We start from the raw sequence: 20808 nt of genomic DNA on the forward strand, positions 1-20808 counted from the left end.
AGCCTAAATTAAGATAATTTGAAAAGTTAATTGATTTCTAAATTTAATAGAATCTTTGGAGATTTTGGAGATATTGTGATAAAATATTTTATTTATCTTTTCAAAATTTGGAAAAAAAAATAAAAGAATTGAGATTTTTTTTTTAAAATTAAATGAGAGTGAAAAGAGGTCAAAAATTGGGGAGAAAGCAATTCGATTTTTCAGCAACAGCTTCAATAAAATTGTCAATTGCCAGAGTTTGAATTGTTGGATCGTGCTCAAATTTGGTCAATCTGTTCGAGACAGTATAGAGTTTCATTTTGAATGGTTAGATCATGGTTGAACCTCTGGTTTGTTCGTAATCGCTGCTGAATAAAATCTGTAAACTAGAAATTCCCCTTCTCTCCCACTCTCGCAAACCCTCCTCATGCAAGGCCCTCACTACCAGCCGCTAGCCTAAACAATTTATGTCGTCTAACAGCAACACACGCTGCCTATCTATGGCAGCCACAAGTCGACGCACCGTCGGCCGCCATTGCCCCAATCTTTGTCAAAATTTTGAGGAAAACCTTGGGTAAGACTTATTTTTCCTTATAATTTGGGAGGTGAAGTTCACCCCTTTGATTTTGGGTAAATTAGTAACCTCTCTTTGGTTTGAAACTTAGATTCAAGATTTGGAAGTTTTGAGGCATTGACCATCAAGCTAGATACCATTTTGTTTTGCAGAAAATTAGTGAAGATCGATAAGTTTTGTAAGTTGTTAGATGGTTATTCTTTTGGATTGAGAGTAATGGTGGGAAAATTAAGTTATTGATTTTGGATTTAATTCATGATCAGATTGGCTAATTAAATCAAGTATTGGAATTTGTCTTGGATCAAGCCACAACTTTAGGTTGATTCAAGTGTGTTAAAGAAGTTCTAAGGAGATTTTGTTTTATGTTTTTTTATCAAGTTGAGGTAAGTAATCTTACTACTAGAACTACCCTAGTGCCCGACAATGATAATTATGATTGATTGAGGATTATTAGTTAGCATGATATTTATGTCTGTCTTCATTGACTGAGGTTTGAAATGACTAGAGTCAGGAATTGACAAATATGATTTACTGAGAATATATTGATAGTTTGATATTTATGTATGCCTTGCTGATATGAGAGTTTAAAAGGCCAGTTGCGCATAGAGATGCTTGAATACTAGTATGATTTGAGTATATTATTTTTATTGGAGATCCTGTTGAATCTGAGGAGGATAAGATGCATACATATGTTGTAAAGCTATGATGAAGAAATTTATATGTATATTGTAGAATCATGATGATGAGATGTATATGTATGTTATAGAACCATGTTGAGATTGTGATGTCAAGATTGTGATAGTAATTTTACTAGTTAGAATGCCCACCAGTTTGTGTTTCCTTCGGGATTCACCAGATATTGTGTTTCCTTCGAGATTCACCAGTTTGTGTTTCCTTTGGGATTCACCTGATATTGTGTTTCCTTTGGGATTCACCAGTTTGTGTTTCCTTTGGGATTCACCTGTTTTTGTTTTCTTTGGGATTCACCAGTTTGTGTTTCCTTTGGGATTCACCAATTTGTGTTTCCTTTGGGATTCACCAGATTTTGTGTTTCCTTCGGGATTCACCAATTTGTGTTTCCTTTGGGATTCACCAGATTTTGTGTTTCCTTCGGGATTCACCAGTTTGTGTTTCCTTCGGGATTCACCAGATATTGTGTTTCCTTTGGGATTCACAAGATATTGTGTTTCCTTGGGGATTCACAAGATATTGTGTTTCCTTCGAGATTCACCAAATATTGTGTTTCCTTCGGGATTCACCAGTTTGTGTTTCCTTCAGAATTCACCAGATATCATGTTTTCTTCGGGATTCACCAGTTTTTGTTTCCTTCGGGATTCACCAGATATCGTGTTTCCTTCGGGATTCACCAAATTGTGTTTCCTTCAGGATTCACCAGAGGTAGTGGGCATATTTAGCTACAGTAGAATAAAACTCAGTTTTTCATGTATGTATGTGTCTCATGAGGACTAGAACAGTTTATATGTTCCACCAGAGGTAAGCATCTATAGGACAAAGATGCCTAACCTGACCCCAGTAGTGGGGTTACTTACTGAGTATTTTATTCTTTCTCATGTTGTTGTTTCATGTAAGGGTAGAGATGCATCGGTGATGGACAAGCAGAATTCGTGATCGAGCCACTGGGACTAGTTTTATGCTTCCACTCATGAGATTTAGATTTCTTTTCATGTTTTTCTTAACTTTCAGTTTTGATGTTTGAAACTTACTATTAAGAATCGTTTTCAGACTTATTTATTATCATTTATGATTTATGGGTACCCTATTGTTGTTTTTTATATTTGAATTTAATGAAAGTCTTTTGCACTTACCTTACTTATTTAGCATTTATTTCACCATAAAAGAGTGTCGTTTTAAGTTTCATGCATGCATATATTATTAACGGTCTAACTTAAGTCCTAGGGGGTCGGGCCGTTATAGTTGGTATCAGAGCCTAAGTTTTAGGTTTTGTAGACTGACTTATGATGTAAGTCTTGGTTTTGTGTCCCTTATGGCTATTCACGGATCCTTCGTCCTCGCCAGGTATGTTCTTTCATTAAATGTTTTATGGAAGATGTGCTTAAAAGCCTTCATGTCTAAGCTTTATGTATTGACTGATTGTTATTGCTAGTTTAACGACCTGAAAGAAGTTAGTATGAGATGGCTATTTTGTTTGGGTATTATAGAAAGAAAGAAGAATCATAATAAGGCCATTTGACGTTAGTTTAATTCGTGGAAGGACTGTTAGAAACGGACATATATTTTTGTTCAGAGATATTAAAACCTGATAGAACTATGAATTGTTATGCACTTATGACATGAAAAAAAAAATGGATGTATTTGGTTAATCTATAAAATAAGGTAGGTGAATTGGAAATTCATTAGGGAATAATATTAAGTTTTGCATTACGAGAATAAAACTAGTGGTGCTACAAGGAACTTTATCACAAGGCACACATTCTTAGTTACAAAAAAAGATTTCTTTATAAGATAAGAAAGATGTGAAGAAAAGAGTATAAATTTTATTAAGGATTACTGAATATTAAAGTCAAAATGTTCCAAGAAAAAAAAATTGAAAGGATTAATAGGTCATGATCACTTTCATGGTATCGAAGTTGGTGGAGCGAGTAGTGTATGGTATTTTGGTTCTTTATGTAACGTTCCTAAAAGGAAGAAGAATTACTAGATGGAGCATAAAGTGATAGTATGAGGAACTCTTTACAAGAACTAGGTAAGATGAATTGGTCAAGGAATGCCAAGATGGTTGAATTTATAGTTGCCTTTAGATAGGAGAAAACGAGTTATTGGATTGAAAATTCTTAAGGTGCTTGGGTTTGAACTATGTGTTTGTTGCAATGAAAAGGTTCAAGTTTAATTAACCATACCAAGAGGAAGGATAAACATTTTGAAGTTTAAAAGCAATGTGATCTTATGGGGATACTCTACTATGGTTCCAAGTTTGGAATGGAATTTTAGATTTATGGAAAAGGGTATAAAGGGTCATATGTCTTGGTTTAGGGATTATGTTTCACTCTGGAAGTGAAAAGTGCACCTTCAAGTTGTTGGGTTAAGCAAGGATAAATATGGAGAAAAATAAAAGTATTTAAGGAAAGGTTTTTATTTATTTGGGGAGATAAATGGAAATTAATGTGTTCAAGACTCCCAAATAGTTAAGTATGGTTTGGATTTTAAAACATGATATGGGTGGATATAAGGCATTGGTTTTAGTGTAAAAGAGGTATTGGTTTTAGTGTAAAGGAGGAATCTCCTATTACTATTTGGAACTTTGGACTGCAATAGGCATTAATCAAATATATATATATATATATAGCATGCTTAGGTTGTTGGATTGTAGACTGTGAAAAGGGATTCGAATAGTCACATGTTTTGGTACAGATATATTTCACTAGGAAAGTGAAATAGAACATCTTGGATTTATTGGTCTTCGAAAAGATAAGGGAAGATGAAAGGATTTGGGAAATATTTTGTTGTTTTGAGAAGGTAAGGGAAATTTATGTTTTGAGATTAAGAACAGAGGTTTGGTTTGGTGTCCAAGATAGGAAATATGTGTTTATGAACCTTTAGAGTTGGTATGAACAATCTCATTACTATTTGGAACTATGGATCTTAGTATTTGTTGGTTGAATGGATATCTGCCTAAGCTATTGGTCATGGAACTCAATTTTAGCATGAGAATTTGATTAAGCTAGACTATCATGCATTGGAAGAGTGCTTAGCAATCTTCTTCAAATTATAGTGGAATCAGAGGAAATAACGTTTTATGAAAAGATGTTTAGTAGCAATAATTGCTAGAAACTATGGAAATGGAAGGGGTAAGGCCTCGTTAAAGAGGGAGAAGACATTGAAAGGTATTAGCAAGGTATAGAGGTTTTGATTGTGGACACGAATATCTAGAACAAGGAATTAATGAAGCCATCAATTTTATTTGAAGATGAAAGTAATCTAGCTGCAAGTAAGAAACAAGTTATATGAGTATTAAGGTTGAGTAAATTTGATCTCGCAGAATGACCCCTAGCACTAGAGATGAACTTGAGTTGAGAGCAACTCCTATCCTTAAGGCTCCTCATAGAAGGACTCTAGCAGAGTTGGAATAGCCTAAGTCACTTATACAAGAACCATTTAACCAAGTGTTTCATATGTGCCTTAATGTTTTGCCTTGGAGCACACCAGCTTTGTTTATTATGAAAGAAATATGATTCACGCGACTTTGTATCAACTATTACAAATTGAATATGATAGCGTATCTCGGTTGCAAGGGATTGTCAAGGCAATTAGGTGCCGGATCCGAATTCTAAATCCTGGACTTGAGATGCCACAAGAGATATATTTTCTGTTGCATGGACAGTGAGGTGATCCACTCTATGGAGTGTGAACATTCTCGATATAGATGTATGCAATCATGAAGGTCTTTATCTTAGAAACTGACATTAGGTAATGGTTACAACTATGAAATTATGATGATGTATTTTTATGGACACTTCGAGAGCCTCATTTAAGTGAGATTTTAAGACTCGTGCATAGGAGGATCTAAATAGTGTTATGTGTTTATTTTAAGACTAAATAGTAACATGATATTATCTCAGATAAGTTATACAATTCATGGTAGGAGGTGAAGACTTTTTGAAACGTGGAGTTAGTGCTAATTAAAAGTTCTTCGGTAGAATTATCGGTCTGAAGAAGAAGTTTGGAAATATGAGGATGAGATAAGACCTAAGTATCAGGAGCCTTTAAGGACTTGAACTTTCGAGGGCGAAAGTTTCTTAAGAAGGGAAGAATGTAACATCCCGAATTTCAGGAAAATTTAAGTTAATTATCTAAAATTATTGAGTTTTTAAAATTTCCCTTTCATTTAGAAAAATTGGGGTTAAGAAAAATTGAAAAAATTTTATTGGTTAAATTGAATTTAATTGATTAGATATTCGAACGGATTATCTTGAAAATATTCAATTTTGCTTCCCTTTGATTTTGGATTTTAGGGCCAACTTAAAAAAAACTTAAAAAAGATAATTAATTTCATGTGGTTTTGAAATTGATTTAAATATTTGGAAGGATTTAAATTTGTATCAAATTTGATGGATCTTATGCCCTTTAATTTTGGTTTTTAAGCCTAAATTAAGATAATTTGAAAAGTCAATTGATTTCTAAATTTAATAGAATCTTTGGAGATTTTAGAGATATTGTGATAAAATATTTTATTTATCTTTCAAAATTTGGAAAAAAAAAATAAAAGAAATGAGATTTTTTTTCGAAATTAATGAAAGTGAAAAGAGGTCAAAAATTGGGAGAAAGCAATTCGATTTTTCAGCAACAGCTTCCAATAAATTGTCAATTGCCAGAGTTTAAATTGTTGGACCGTGCTAAAATTTGGTCAATCTGTTCGAGACAAGTATAGAGTTTCATTTTGAATGGTTGGATCGTTGTTTGAAGCTCTGGTTTTGTTCGTAATCGCTGCTGAATAAAATCTGTAAACTAGAAATTCCCCTTCTCTCCCACTCTCGCAAACCCTCCTCATGCAAGGCCTTCACTACCAGCCACTAGCCTAAACAATTTATGCCGTCCGACAGCAACACACGCTACCTATCTATGTCAGCCACAAGTCGATGCGCCGTCGGCCGCCATTGTCCAGATCTTTGTCGGAATTTTGAGGAAAACCTTGGGGTAAGACTTATTTTTCCTTATAATTTGGGAGGTGAAGTTCACCCCTTTGATTTTGGGTTAAATTAGTAACCTCTCTTTGGTTTGAAACTTAGATTCAAGATTTGGAAGTTTTGAGGCATTGACCATCAAGCTAGATACCATTTTGTGTTTGGCAGAAAATTAGTGAAGATCGGTAAGTTTTGTAAGTTGTTGGATGGTTATTCTTTTGGATTGAGAGTAATAGTGGGAAAATTAAGTTATTGATTTTGGATTTAATTCATGATCAGATTGGATAATTAAATTGAGTATTGGAATTTGTCTTGGACCAAGCCACAACTTTAGGTTGATTCAAGTGTGCTAAAGAAGTTCTAAGAAGATTTTGTTTTTGGTTTTTTACCAAGTTGAGGTAAGTAATCTTACTACTAAAACTGCCCTAGTGCCCGACAATGATAATTATGATTTAGTGAGGATTATTAGTTAGCATGATATTTGTGTCTGCCTTCATTGACTGAGGTTTGAAATGACTAGAGTCAGGAATTGACAAATATGATTTACTGAGGATATATTGATAGTTTGATATTTATGTATGCCTTGCTGATACGAGAGTTTAAAAGGCTAGTTGTGCATAGAGATGCTTGAATACTAGTATGATCTGAGTATATTATTTTTATTGGAGATTCTGCTGAATCTGAGGAGGATGAGATGTATACATATGTTGTAAAGCTATGATGAAGAAATTTATATGTATATTGTAGAATCATGATGATGAGATGTATATGTATGTTATAGAACCATGTTGAGATTGTGATGTCAAGATTGTGATAGTAATTTTACTGATTAGTTAGAATGACCACCAGTTTGTGTTTCCTTCAGGATTCACCAGTTTATGTTTCCTTTGGGATTCACCAGTTTGTGTTTCCTTTGAGATTCACCAGATATTGTGTTTCCTTCGGGATTCACCAGTTTGTGTTTCCTTTAGGATTCACCAGATATTGTGTTTCCTTTGGGATTCACCTGTTTGTGTTTCCTTTGGGATTCACCAGTTTGTGTTTCCTTTGGGATTCACCAGATATTGTGTTTCCTTCGGGGTTCACCAAATATTATGTCTCCTTCGGGATTCAACAGTTTCTATTTCCTTCGAGATTCACCAGTTTGTGTTTCCTTTGGGATTCACCAGATATCGTGTTTTCTTCAGGATTCACCAGATTGTGTTTCCTTTGGGATTCACCAGAGGTAGTGGGCATATTTAGCTACAGTAGGATAGAACTCAGTTTTTCATGTATGTATGTGTCCCATGAGGACTAGGACAGTTTATATGTTCCACTAGAGGTAGGCATCTAGAGGACATAGATGTCTAACTTGACCCCAGTAGTGGGTTACTTACTGAGTATTTTATACTCATTCTTTCTCATGTTGTTGTTTCAGGTAAAAGTAGAGATGCACCGACAATGGACAAGTGGAATTCGTGATCGAGCCACTGAGACTAGTTTTATGCTTCCGTTCATGAGATTTAGATTTCTTTTCATGTTTTTCTTAACTTTCAGTTTTGATATTTGAAACTTACTATTAAGAATCGTTTTCAGACTTATTTATTATCATTTATGATTTATGGGTACCCTATTGTTATTTTTAATATTTGAATTTAATGAAAGCCTTTTGCACTTACTTTATTTATTTAGCATTTATTTTACCATAAAAAAATGTAGTTTTAAGTTCCATGCATGCATGTATTTAGTAACGGCCTAACTTAAGTCCTAGGGGGTCGCGTCGTTACACAGACTATAGCCAAGGATACGTTTATTGGATTTTCATAATAAGATGCAAAATCAACAAGTCATTGTCATTGATTAAATAGAATGTTTAACACGAACTGCGAGTTCTAGGACATTCCCAACAAATTTAATATAGACTAAATTATAAAAAATACCCTTTAATCTTGTACTTTGTGCCAAAAATACTTCTAAACTTTTAAAAGTTTCAAAAGTACCTTATAGTTAAAAATATATATATATATCCTTGTTGTTAGACTTGGATGAAACTGTTGGTATTTTATTTCAAAAGTACGCGTAAACTTTGAAAAGTACAAAATATCTTTAAACTAAAAAAAAAATTAAAAATTACTCTTACGGTTAGCATATGAATGGGAATAGTAAATACCTCGTTGCAAAAATAACTCTAGAATTTAAAAATTCTCCTACCATTAGTATAATGATCAATTTGTTTGAAGTTTTATTGAGTTCGCAAAGAATCAATTTTAAAACAAATTATACAGATATCCTTTTTTTATTCCATATAGATGCTCTCATTTCTCTTCTAGTTGTCAACTTCTTACACTAATTTTCTCAACAACTCAAATGAAAATCAAAACTTTAAGTTAAAACATAAAAATCTCACAAAATTTCAAAATCAAAATCTCCCTTTAAAACATACTAAAACAATAAATAGCCAAATTTTAAAAATATGTATTTGGCTATTAACACACATTCAACTAACGGTGAGTGTATTTTGAACTCTTTTTAAAGTTTAAGATTGTTTTTAGAACTTTTGAAAGTTTTAAGGGAATTTTTTACACAAAATACATACAGTTTCCATCCAAAACTAATGGTAAGTCTATTTTTTTAACTCTTTTTGAAAGTTGTATTCTTGAAACTTTTGAAAATTCAAGGATATTTTTTACACAAAGTACAAAATTTAGGAGTATTTTGTATACTTTAGCCTTAAATATAGTAAAATAATAATAGTAATTTGGAGGGAGAAAAACTATTTTGATTGTAAATTTTGAGTCTAATTTCCATCGGTCCTCAGATTTCAAAATGTTACACTTTTATCCATGAGTTTTGAGTTTAATGCCTGTATGGTCCTTGTGTTGCAAAAAGATACTTTTACCCTTAATTTTGAATTTAGTTTTCATTTGATCCTTAAATCTCAATATTTTACAATTTTACTCTAGAATTTTTACTAGTGCTCACTTTAATATTCGATACTAACCTTTAGTTAACCAATGCAAAATAATTATCATGTGAAAACTTTAGTGGTGATGAAAAATTAATGAAAAACTAATTTAATTATAATTATTTTAATTATTTTAAATTAATTAATATACATTAACCCAAAAGATTAAACCAAAATAAGCATAGCTCAATTGTAATAGTACTTGTATTATCGTTTGAAGCTCGATTCCCCCACCACATATATTGTAAAAAAAAAAAAAAAAGAGTCAAAGATTAAAAATAAATATTAACTAAAAAACCACGGTCCAAGAACCAAATTGAAACTAAATTGAAAAAGTGTAATAGTTTGAAATACAGTAACCACATAGAATTTAAATTTACGAATAGGAAAATTAACATTTTAAAATTTATTGATCAAATGGAAGCTTGACTTAAAATATAGGAACCAAAAAGATTTTTTCTTAGTTTCAGTGTCAACATTCTTCCAAACATTCATAAGGGAAGGCGAATATATTTTTTGCCTTTTTGATTTTAAGTTACTACAAAGTAAGAAGGGAGAAAAGTTCTAAAGTTTATTAAAATTCTAAGTAAATACGAATATTTATAAATACATATCGAAATAGAACAATTAATTCAATTAATATAAAACTAGAATGACTACAGGAAAAAATATTTTCTAAAAAATATCTTTTTATTAAAAAAAATCAAATTAAAAAAAAAATCAAATACACAAGTATTTGAAAAGTTAGTGATTGTTTCTAAATCTTCGTTGTAGCACCAAACATTTAATGTAATTGAAAATCTAGTCCTTTTATCTTAAATTTTACAAATATAGCAAAATATTTTAAATCACTTTTTATTAATAGTTGTTTTAATTCACTAGAGAAAAAACCTATCTAATATCTAATAAATTCTTAATTTCAATTCACTAGAATATTGATATAAAAACATTTTTAGTTTTTGAACTTCTAAATTTGTTCCGTGAAGCAAGTTCGAGGTAACGTTGCAAAGAAAAATGAGAACCACCTCCACATTAAAAATGAAAAGCTCCAGCTCCCTTTCAAATCCTGTTTATTTAGATACATAAAATATATTGCAATCTATTTGTTTATGTCCAATCATAGACTATATACAAACTAAACAAAGACAATCACATACACATCGTGGTCTACTAGAAATATATAATCTTAGCATAAGGATGAGAGTAATACATATACATTATTTACACTAATTTCAGGAAGGAATACTACTGGTAACAAGCTTAGTTAAGTATGTGGAGATCTCTGTGTTGTGTACTAAAGTGGAAAGTTTGGCAGTATTTTAATTACTTGTATAGCTGTTGGAGTTCATTTTTGAATTTAGCCTTCACTTGTTCCCTCTTTATCTTTAAAGCGGCAGTAACCAATCCAGAGTCTGGGGTCCATGGATCTGGTGCCAACATTATTTTTTCAGGAATTTCGAACTTTTGTAACTTTGCATCTTTCGCTACCTGTAAAGACATTGAAAATAATACCCTGTTCAAAAGTGGGATTCTACATCATAACATAACAAAGTAGTAGCTGTTTAGATTTGTATTGTGTCTTTCATTGAAGTTAAAAAGACTTGTTCGGTAAGTCCCGTTTGGTAACCATTTTGTTCTTGAAAATTAAGTCTACGAATACTATTTCCACATCCTCCAAATTTCTTTCTTGGTCATCGACTTTACACCAATGATTTAAAAAACCAAGCCTAATGTTGAGAATTAAAAGTAGCTTTGAAATTTGACTAAGAATTCGACATTGTACTTAATAAGGATGTAAATCATTGTAAGAAATGTGGATGAAATATGCTTAATTTGAAAAAACAAAAACCAAAAACCAAATGGTTATCAAACAGGACTTAACGTTTTTGAAAATTAAGTATATTTCCTCTCAATTTCTTATGACGACTCTAAATAAAAGAGTTGAATTCTTAACCAAATTTTAAAAACAAATGTTTTTTCTAATTTTCAAAATTCAGCTAGGTTTTTAAAAATATCAGGAGAAAGTAGGTAATAAAAACAAAAAATAAAGAGATAGAATGGATGTGGCTAAATCTTCAAAAACTAAAAACAAAAAAATGGTACCAAAGGGGTCTAAATAATTAGATTCCCCCAAAAGTTTCGAGCTAATCTTACTAATGAACAAAGAAAGAACATGGTCTGCCATCCTAATTGCTTCATTCTTCGATGCTAATTCCATTTTCTCCATTCCAATATAGAATGACTCTTAAATCACCGATTGATCCAAAAACTTAAGGTGAAAGATGAAGGTTAATTTAATATTAAGTCATCTAACAATTATGAAATCTATCTATATATATTACAAGATCATCGGCGATGCAATCTATTAGATAAACATAGATCGATTTCATCTGAAAATCAATTGACCATAGGAGTAACTCATGTATCTTATATAGATTGTGAGATCTCTTTATTCTTTAAATGATCCTCAACAAAACTCTTTGGGTTACCCATTCTTTGGTCGAATCACTTTTTTTTTTTTTTTTTTTAACAAAATCCATTTGGGTTTCATGGATCAAATAACATATTTAGATAAACTATGAAGTTTCATCTCAATATCAATTGAGAACAAGAAGTGTAATCCATGTACTTCATAAACTATGGAATTTTATCTCAAAACCAATCTACGTATATATTTACCGCCTCTTTCAGTTTGCATCAGACTATTTCTATTATCTTTCTGCCTTTCAATAGATAAGAGTAGGATTTGCAAACCTTGGAAAGGGATCTCTGAACCTCACTGATAGTTTCACCATTTTCACATAGCTGAGAAAAGTCCCCGTAGTTGATGCCAGCTTCTTTGGCCCACTTCTCAAGGGCTGGACGCAAAGGGACAACAACTGCTACACAATAATCGCGATAGGGGTCTGCATATACCATAACATTATCCACGTACTTGCTTGATAGTAGGGCAGCCTCGACCTATATGCACAGAAGAAGAATTTAAACCTTAAAATCTCTGCTTGTATGTTAGCAGCAAAATTTGTATTGAAGTTTTAAAACCTCACCTTCCCTAGGGATATATATTCTCCATGCTGAAGTTTAACGATATCCTTTTTCCTGTCTATGATCTCAAGACATCCATCAGGATGAAATGTTCCTATATCTCCCGTGTAAAACCAGCGCATGCCTTTTCCGTCATCCTATTGTAAAGCAGAAAGTTGGGACCTACTGCAGAATTTGAAATATAATGGAAATATGGTAAGAAAATTACCTTGAAGACCTCGTTAGTTTTTTCAGGGTTCTTGAAGTAACCAGCAGTAACGCTAGTGCCCCCAATAACAATCTCTCCTCTTGGCATTGGTTTGTCAGTTGTCCTATACCCACCTTCTTCCCAAGAAACAAGCTACGACAATGTTAAAATATCAACATAATATTTTTAGTAACCCATTAATCTAAGTTTTTAGATTCAATAGAGATTTAAGATAGATTTAGAGGAGGTGGTCCTGTGTTCTTTTCCTCCACAATTAGTATTGATAGGCACTTGTGAAGCCTCATGTTAATTTCCAAACACACGAGCGAAGGAGAGTGCTAAAGTATTGGTATTATATCAAACTTACAGGTAACCCATCAGCTCCAGTTTTTAGGTTCTGTGATGATTTTTTATTTTAGATTATTACAACTTATGTGGGTGGAATGATTGAACCTATAACTTCTCTATTAGAGAGATATCTTAACTGCTGAGCTATGTATGTTTAGCTCATGTTGGCAGTTCAATTGTGATTGAACAGATTACAGATTATTGATCTTTTACATGTCATGATATACCTCTTTCATTTTCCACCATGAATATGTAGCAACAAAGCATTATTTTTTCAGCGGGTGAAGTTCGTGTCCTGTAACTCATTTTGACCCTACTAAAGAAGGCTAGAGAAATCAAATTTATTACTTCATTTAAATAAGATCCCTGCATACCTTAATGAAGCAACAAGGAAGTGGAGGCCCAACACGTCCCACACTTGTGTCATCCCATTCGGAAAAGGCAGCTCCAGCAAATGTTTCGGTCAAGCCATACCCTTGACCGATTGTAGCCCTATTGAAGATGATAGAATTACGTTGAAACAAATATATACAATTTGAAAAAATGATTGATTTACACAAGCCACATTTTGATTATTAGAAAACAATGGACTGATTAGATAGCCCGGTAAATGATAATCAAAAGTAAAGCTTGTAAATCCAAATGATAATTTGCAATGACGATGTATAAATATTAGAGAGGAAAGAATTTGTTTTGCATCTAAAAACAACTGAAATTGAAGTTATTTGAAACTAATTGAAATACCCAATTGTTTTGCATCTAAAAGGGTTTCGACATTACCCCATGCAAATGTTGAAAAAACGTTGAGACTCTCCTGATAGAGGAGCCCCACCACAAAGCATGAACCGAATACGACCTCCAAGTACTGAACGTATATTTCTGAAGACAAGAACATTCCAGAACAGTCTTTCAAGTCCCCAAGCTCCAAGCCAGCTTCCCTCCAAAGCTGCCAATTGGCGATTATATCCGATGTGGAAGAGTTTCTTCACTAAGCCTCCCTCCTCTTCAACCTAGTTGTGACATTATTGATAATTAAAGAATATCCTCAACTTTCATGTATACACTAATTACTCAAGTCATAAGTCGATAAAGGAAATGCATTTATGCATCTAAAACCTTCTTCAAAACTCCATCTCGAATACGATCTAAGATAGCTGGAACTGCAGTCATGATTGTTGGTTTTAAAACAGAAACATCTCCCTTTGTTCCTTTTTTTATTTTACTTGAAGTGTCTGTCATTGTCAATGGCGAACCATAACCCATTGCCAATCCTGCAGATAGTATGACAGTCTGGACAACAACAATTTAGTAAAGATACTTAAAACTATGGTGTACTTTAATGCAAACAAGACGATACCTCAGCCGCCAGTTCTAGAACATGAGCAAGGGGCAAGTATGCCAAGTATACATCATCGCTATCAAGTTTTGGAATAACTGTCATGACACCTGCAGCGGTGGCCACAATATTACCATGCCCGATCATAACCCCCTATATATTTAACGCACGTGTTAGGAATGCCTTCTTCATTTATGAAACAAAGACAGCTTCTATAAATTTCAAATGACAAAAAGAATAGACAAACAGAATACTCAGCTTAAAAGATAAAAAGGAAAAAAGAAGAAGAAACGAAAGAAAATCTTACATGTCTAGTCCTTTTTCTGCTATAGAAGGTGCATCAAATGAAGGCAAAGAGTTTTAGTCCAATCAACATTACCATCTTCATCAAATAATGAATTTCTTCCAAGACCGAAGACATTTAAATGTTATTCTTAAGAACAAATTACCACAATCCAGTAATATGAACTTCTAAGAGGAATGGTAATTTAACAGTGTAAAAGCATGACGTTATGAGTTCAAATCTCAGTATAGTCATTTTCATTTCGTTCCAAGATGAGAAGTCATTGTGTTGCAACACATTGATTAAAGAAAATTTCAAACACAATGAATAACCTAGATTATTTTTTTATAATCATGGTTATTGGACCAAACTTACACCCCTGAATCAATTCCACAAGACAACCATATGATCCTTCTAATATTTTGATCGGGAAACTGTAAGATATTCCCTTGCTATGCATTGATATTAAAGAAAACGATTGTCCTAAGGCAATAAAATGTCTCCCAGCCAATTCAAAGGGTTGGTAATCTCTCCCTTCCTCTCTATACAAAATTCATTCACTAAAAGCATAAAACCTCATTGTACTATTTCTAACATAGATACTACCCGGTCCATCCCAGATTCCCTCTCTACGTAATCTTCGTGGTCCCCTCCCCTCTGATTCTTCTAACTAACTTATTGAGGATGCATTCCCTTTCTGACCCCCCCTTCTAGCATAATTAGGGGCCAAACAGAAACTCGTCCAATGTTCAAGCACCATGGTCTGAACCCATGATTAAAGGCATTTGAGCTTATATGTCCCTTTGACTACTAAGGGTTCCATGGTGGCTGATAAATTGAAGTTGACAAACTTGGGGTTCAGGGAAAGTATTACTTTGACACAAACGTAAAAGCCCGAGATTTAACCCAAAAAAGTATAAAATAATCAGACTAAAAATTGGAACATACCTTTGGCAAACCTGTACTGCCACTCGTATACATCACAACAGCAATACTTTGACTGGAAGGTAAGCTTGGGACAACAGGATTTTCCTTACCAAGTTTAATGACTTCAGAGAAGGACATGACCTTCCATTTGCTTGTATTTTCAGAGCTAATAAAATCAGTTTCGTATCCAGCATCTTCAAAATAAATAATATTTTCAATAGTTGTCAAACTTGAACTTATTGTCATCAGCTTCCTCAATTGCTTTGAATTGCAAATTAGAGTAGATACTTCGGTCTGTCAAACAGTTGGCATAAGAGTAAAGTACTCACGTTTAACACATTGTAATTGAAGCTACAACAAAGAAGTCCATACTACAGCTACAATAACTGAAGAATGCAACATAGAATATTATTTGACAAACCTCGTTGAGAGAGTGGATTAAGGCTTCCTCACCAAGAGAAGCATATATTGTAACGACAGTAATGTCCTGTCTAATGCATCCCTGGAAAAATCAACTGTATTTCTCAATTTGTCTAAAAATAGAACAGAAAATTAAATATCTAATGCTTAAAACCAAGTGCAAGTTCTAGAGAAAAAATGTTGGAGCACGATAATAAGATAACCTGAAAGGCAATAAACCACTCGGCACAAGTTTCTGCGTAAATGGCAACACGAGAATCAACATTATGGCCAAACCCAACAAGCCCAGATGCAAAGTTGCAAGCACGATCAAACACTTCTCCATAAGTCTGCCATTCATATTCACCTAAGTTAAGCTTTTCAAACTTTCTACCATCACTAGCAGTAACAAATTCCTTGGAAATCAACTTTCTTGTTCCAAGAAATTTATTTTGAGAATGCTTTCGACATGATTGCTCAAACAGTGCCGCCATGGTTGTAGCCCCTTTCCAAGGAACTTGAGAAAGTTCAGTCACCCGAGCATTACGCACCGCATAGCCTGGATCCCCACCGACATCTGTAGGAATTCCTCTTCGTTTCCACCTTTTCTTTACCAAAATGACACTGGGAAGTAATATTGCTATGAGAATTCCAATAAAAATCGTTCCCACAATCCCTACCGTGCCATAGCCTCTCCAAACTGACAAGTAAACTCCAGCGTGTAGATTTTCTAAGATTTTTGGTTTCCACGTAGTTTCCATGGAATCCCCCGTCATGAATGTATATGCCTATAAATTTATGGTCAGTGAAATACTCATTTCTCAAGTCACAGTAGAGTAAAGAAAAAACTTAGCAAAAAATGCTACAATGTCATAGCAGTATTTCAGAATCCTCAATTTATCTGTATAATTATACCAAGAAAACGGCATAGACAAAACAAAGGCTCCAAATCCATGACGAAAAAGGCTTCACAAAGAGCTCGAGGGCACAACTTAATAAATCTTTCGAGCGGTGGCCCAATTTCAGTATCTTCATTTGCCAAATGAAATGAAACACAAATAAAATACAGACAATCGGGGGAAAACAAGTGAAGAAAACACAACATATGGAAAAATTTACGTTATTAATAGAAGAAAACAGAGGACGCCGAACATTTGAACTTCTTTTTAAAAGTATAAGAAACAGTAGAAGATCACAAACGTAGTTTAAAGCTACCAAACCCATAAACAAGAACAGCATACGCAAACTGTAATATCGATCACAAACTGAGCATGTTGGAACTTCATTACCATAGCATAACTCTGCTTTTTGAGTAAATGATCCGAAATACTCGATACAAAACAAAGAAACACTGCACAAGTTCATCGAACTAAATCCAAAGGAAGTGAACAACAACGAAACAAAAATGAAATTCTACAAAAAGTGAAACTCGAAGAAGCGGTAAACGAGATGTGATGAAGGTGCTGTGCTTCTATAGCAATAAGAAACTGTGAAAACGAACGGAGAAGGACGGCGAACCTGAAAGATTACAGTAATTGAGAACTGAAAAACGAAGATGGATTACTCTGACTTGCAAAAACGAAGCTATCAACCGCCGGAAGAATCAACCATTGTGACTGACAGAGATGAAGTTTATGGGCGGGAGATTGTAAAATTACGGAAACACCCCACTCGAAGGGGTTAGTTTGAGGGTAGTTTTTGGAATCTGAATTATAGCTTTTTCATATAAAAAATACCGCCACGTAACATCCCATATCACGCGTGCGCCACGTGCCCATGGGAATGCTGATGCAAAAATAGTCAGCACGTGGCTGCTGTATCAATGCTTTTAGGTGGAGCCTTGTAATTGGCACGTGAGAGGGATCAAACTGTGTAGTGGTTGGATATTCACTTTTGTTTTTTAAATTTGCGCTGATTACAAATGTTGTGGTTTGGGCGGTTTTGATTTTGTTCTAAAGTTTCAATTTAATCTTGGTTGGCATTTGAATCTCGTATGTATTCGTTGTTATCGTAGACTATTTATAGGTTTGACTTTGAGATCACTTTTCTTGATTTGATCTCAATTTTTGAGTTAATCTACCTGAAAGATTCATACATTTGTATGATATCGAACATATTATACCCTAACGCCTAAGTTAATATATGGAATGTATAATTCAGCTAAGCATACAATAAATAAGATCATGGCTTTTCTTTTGAGATTACTTTTTTCCTTTGAGATCGTCAAAATTAACTATTTACAGATATTTCCTCTAATACTCATATATAGTTACGTGTAATGTCAACAATATCAGGTTGTTTCTGACACTCTTATTTCTTGATTGATATATACTATGGGTTTGGTTGGTGATTCAAATCCTGAGCCACTAACTTTTTCCTTTTGAACGTGTTTCCCTATGCCTCCCTCATGATGTTTTTGGGATTGGGCCAATCTGTGGGCTTTGGATCTTACCTTGGACAACCCTTGACAATCCTTATAATTCAAGTTTTTTATTTAACTTGGACTAAATTTTAGTTTGTTTCAATTTTAGTTTTATAGTTTAAAATGTTTTGATTTGGTTTCATGATAATCTTCATAAGTTTTCTATATCATTTATGTTAACATTTTTGCGTGGGCGAAATGAGACGACTTTTGGATTTTATTAACCATGTTAATTAACTTTGTCATGGTTTACGCGGTAAAAACAAGGATTGTTTTCGAATAAAGAAAAATAAACCAACTTATTTATAAATATAGATCAGTCTATCACGAATAAATAGTAATATTTAGTTATACTTAAAAATATTTTAAGCGATTTTATCATTTAAAACAATTATCTCAAAATTAATAAAGTGAATTTGGTTGATTTTTATTAATAAAATATGATTTAAAGACGATTTATCGGGTTCAATCAACCCTTGGAAACTAAACTGAAACCATCCTAAATCCCTCACCTGTAACAATTGAACTTATTATTTATTATTTATGTCTCACGCGCATATTTTCAATAAGGATTTATATTTCTAAAATTTTGATTGATGCTATATGTTTTAACCGATTGATAATCATATTCTCATGTCATGATTAGTTATTATGTTTATGTTTCTATATTAGTATTCGTTGTTTATGTTTATGTATTCATTATTATGACACAATTAGTAAATTGCAAATACTACATGCATCTTTTGAAAGCTAGACAATACACTAAGGTGAATTATAGGAGATTAATTAGACAAGTATTATTTATTGATACCAAAATTTGGTACCAATGGTGGTGAATTTGTAATTTTCAGGAGAGAATCAAACAAACATCCTGCAGAATATAGAAACTCGAATCAGTATGGTGCTTGGCCACCGACACTCTGACGATCAAATTAGTAATGATTTTGAGAACTAGAAAGTTTAAAATCTATTTTAACATCCCTCAAATGTCATGAGCCCCTCTGTTGGTGAAAATTATGTTTCAAAACAAAGTTGGCTTCTGAGAATCCCATATTGGTTAAGTTGGGGGATGCACGCTACTTTTTATACTTCAAAGTTGGACCTTAAGTTTGGGTTCTAAAAAGTATCCATATTTTCGAGGGAGTGAGAGATACACTAATGTGGGTATTGTTTGTTGCTATCCTATTCATCATAAAGTTCCTGTGACTTTGATGACTCATAGAGTCAGTTTATATACTCAATTTAGTAAGTAGGTTTTTACTTTTTGACCCACCATAATATCCTTGATTAGTTATGTGTTATATATTTATTTTTTAGTTATCTTATTTTACGATGAAATGTGTATTTTATTTTATTTGTGACTAGCCAGCAGAATTATTACCATGTTGTGAGTAGATAATATACTATTTTCATGGGAATTAAAGTGTTTCAACAAATAATATATTTGAGGTCAGACTCGCAATTATTGTATTAATTAAAAAAAAATGCAATATAAATTTATTTGACCAACTTTTTTTTTTTAATAAAAGTGCCATTGATTCAAATCCTTTGCTTAATTTGATATATACATGTTTCAAACGTGACAATTGTTGCCGTCGCTTCAATATCAAATAGAACAACTTTTGGAATTTTATTACATTTAAACCAAGAATATTACAAAATACAAGAAAGAGAACATATTAGTTTTTTTTCTTTCTAACTAATTACATTTAAACCAAGAATATTACATAATACAAGAAGAGTGCAAAATAGTTTTTTTTTTCTTTACTAATTAGAAGATACATACAATATACGTGACTAAAAATTTCTATGACATAAAGTTTGAAAATATAATTTAGATTTTGATTAAATATTCATTGAAATTGAATTATTAAATATTTCGAAGTAATTCTAAAAAAGAGGTCCAAGACTATATATTCTTATTTCAAGTTAATTTACAATAAATAAATATATAAAAATAGGTGAAAGAATCAAATTAAAATACATAATAATGTAATTAAATTGAAATTTGTGAAATAAAATTGATAGAAAAATGACATAATAACATAAATTATTACTTTAATTATGGGGTAATTCTTTAGTGGTTGATTTTTGGACTGAAAAAAAAAAAAAGAAGAAAATAATATATTTTCTAAGAATTATATACCTTGATTTTTAAAGAAAATAAATTATAGGGTGATTCTCCAGTGGTTGATTTTTGGAATGAAAAATAAAGAAAATAATATACTTCATATGAATTATATACCTTGATTTTTGAAAGAAATAAATTTAATAAATTAGATATTAAATAAAAGAAAATATATTTGTAAATAACATATGTATGAATGTTCATATTAGAATCTTTTTCGATAATATGAATTTTTTCTTTAAATTTAGTACAATTGATGTTGTTTTCTTATTATTAGGATCCAAAATCTCAAATCATTTAAAAAAAGAAATTACAATAAATCTTCTCCTAATAAAATATTGTTTTTAAGATTTTGTTTAAAGCTACTATGGATTTGTTATCGGTATTACATATATTTTTTTCAAGATAAATTTGTTGATACATGATTTTAATGAATCGTTTTTTAGTATGCCACTAAGATATGAATATTTGAAAATAAATCAAGAGGAAAATATTTTTTGGAAAAAAACTGCTTTCATATTTTAGTTTATTTATTCTAAAGACATAAATGTTCTAGAGTTTTTTAACATGTAAATA

The 20808-nt window shown here is 32.4% G+C and overlaps 1 protein-coding gene across 1 annotated transcript; it reads right to left on the reverse strand.

Moving 5' to 3' along the window:
* Positions 1-10325: 10325 nt before the first annotated feature.
* On the reverse strand, positions 10326-17327 carry LOC120077174 (long chain acyl-CoA synthetase 8). Its single transcript, XM_039031079.1, has 12 exons — positions 17201-17327; positions 15907-16470; positions 15705-15785; positions 15305-15577; positions 14095-14226; positions 13854-14027; positions 13518-13747; positions 13112-13229; positions 12411-12542; positions 12205-12339; positions 11912-12118; positions 10326-10645 (listed from the first exon to the last, which is right to left on the reverse strand). The coding sequence occupies exons 2-12, from the start codon at positions 16456-16458 to the stop codon at positions 10481-10483; spliced, it is 2199 nt and encodes a 732-aa protein (XP_038887007.1). The 5' UTR covers positions 16459-16470; positions 17201-17327; the 3' UTR covers positions 10326-10480.
* Between the last annotated feature and the right edge of the window lie 3481 nt (positions 17328-20808).

This window comes from Benincasa hispida, chromosome 5, assembly GCF_009727055.1.
Source record: "Benincasa hispida cultivar B227 chromosome 5, ASM972705v1, whole genome shotgun sequence".
Classification (NCBI taxonomy): Eukaryota; Viridiplantae; Streptophyta; class Magnoliopsida; order Cucurbitales; family Cucurbitaceae; genus Benincasa; species Benincasa hispida.

Excerpts from the sequence above, each read along its gene's own strand:
- LOC120077174 (XM_039031079.1), bottom strand. The coding sequence starts at position 16,458 with ATGACGGGGGATTCCATGGAAACTACGTGGAAACCAAAAATCTTAGAA. Across the intron at positions 13,230-13,517 it reads TTTTTCAACATTTGCATGGG|GGCTACAATCGGTCAAGGGT; the intron begins GTAATGTCGAAA and ends CATCTTCAATAG. Across the intron at positions 12,340-12,410 it reads AAACTAACGAGGTCTTCAAG|GATGACGGAAAAGGCATGCG; the intron begins GTAATTTTCTTA and ends GCTTTACAATAG.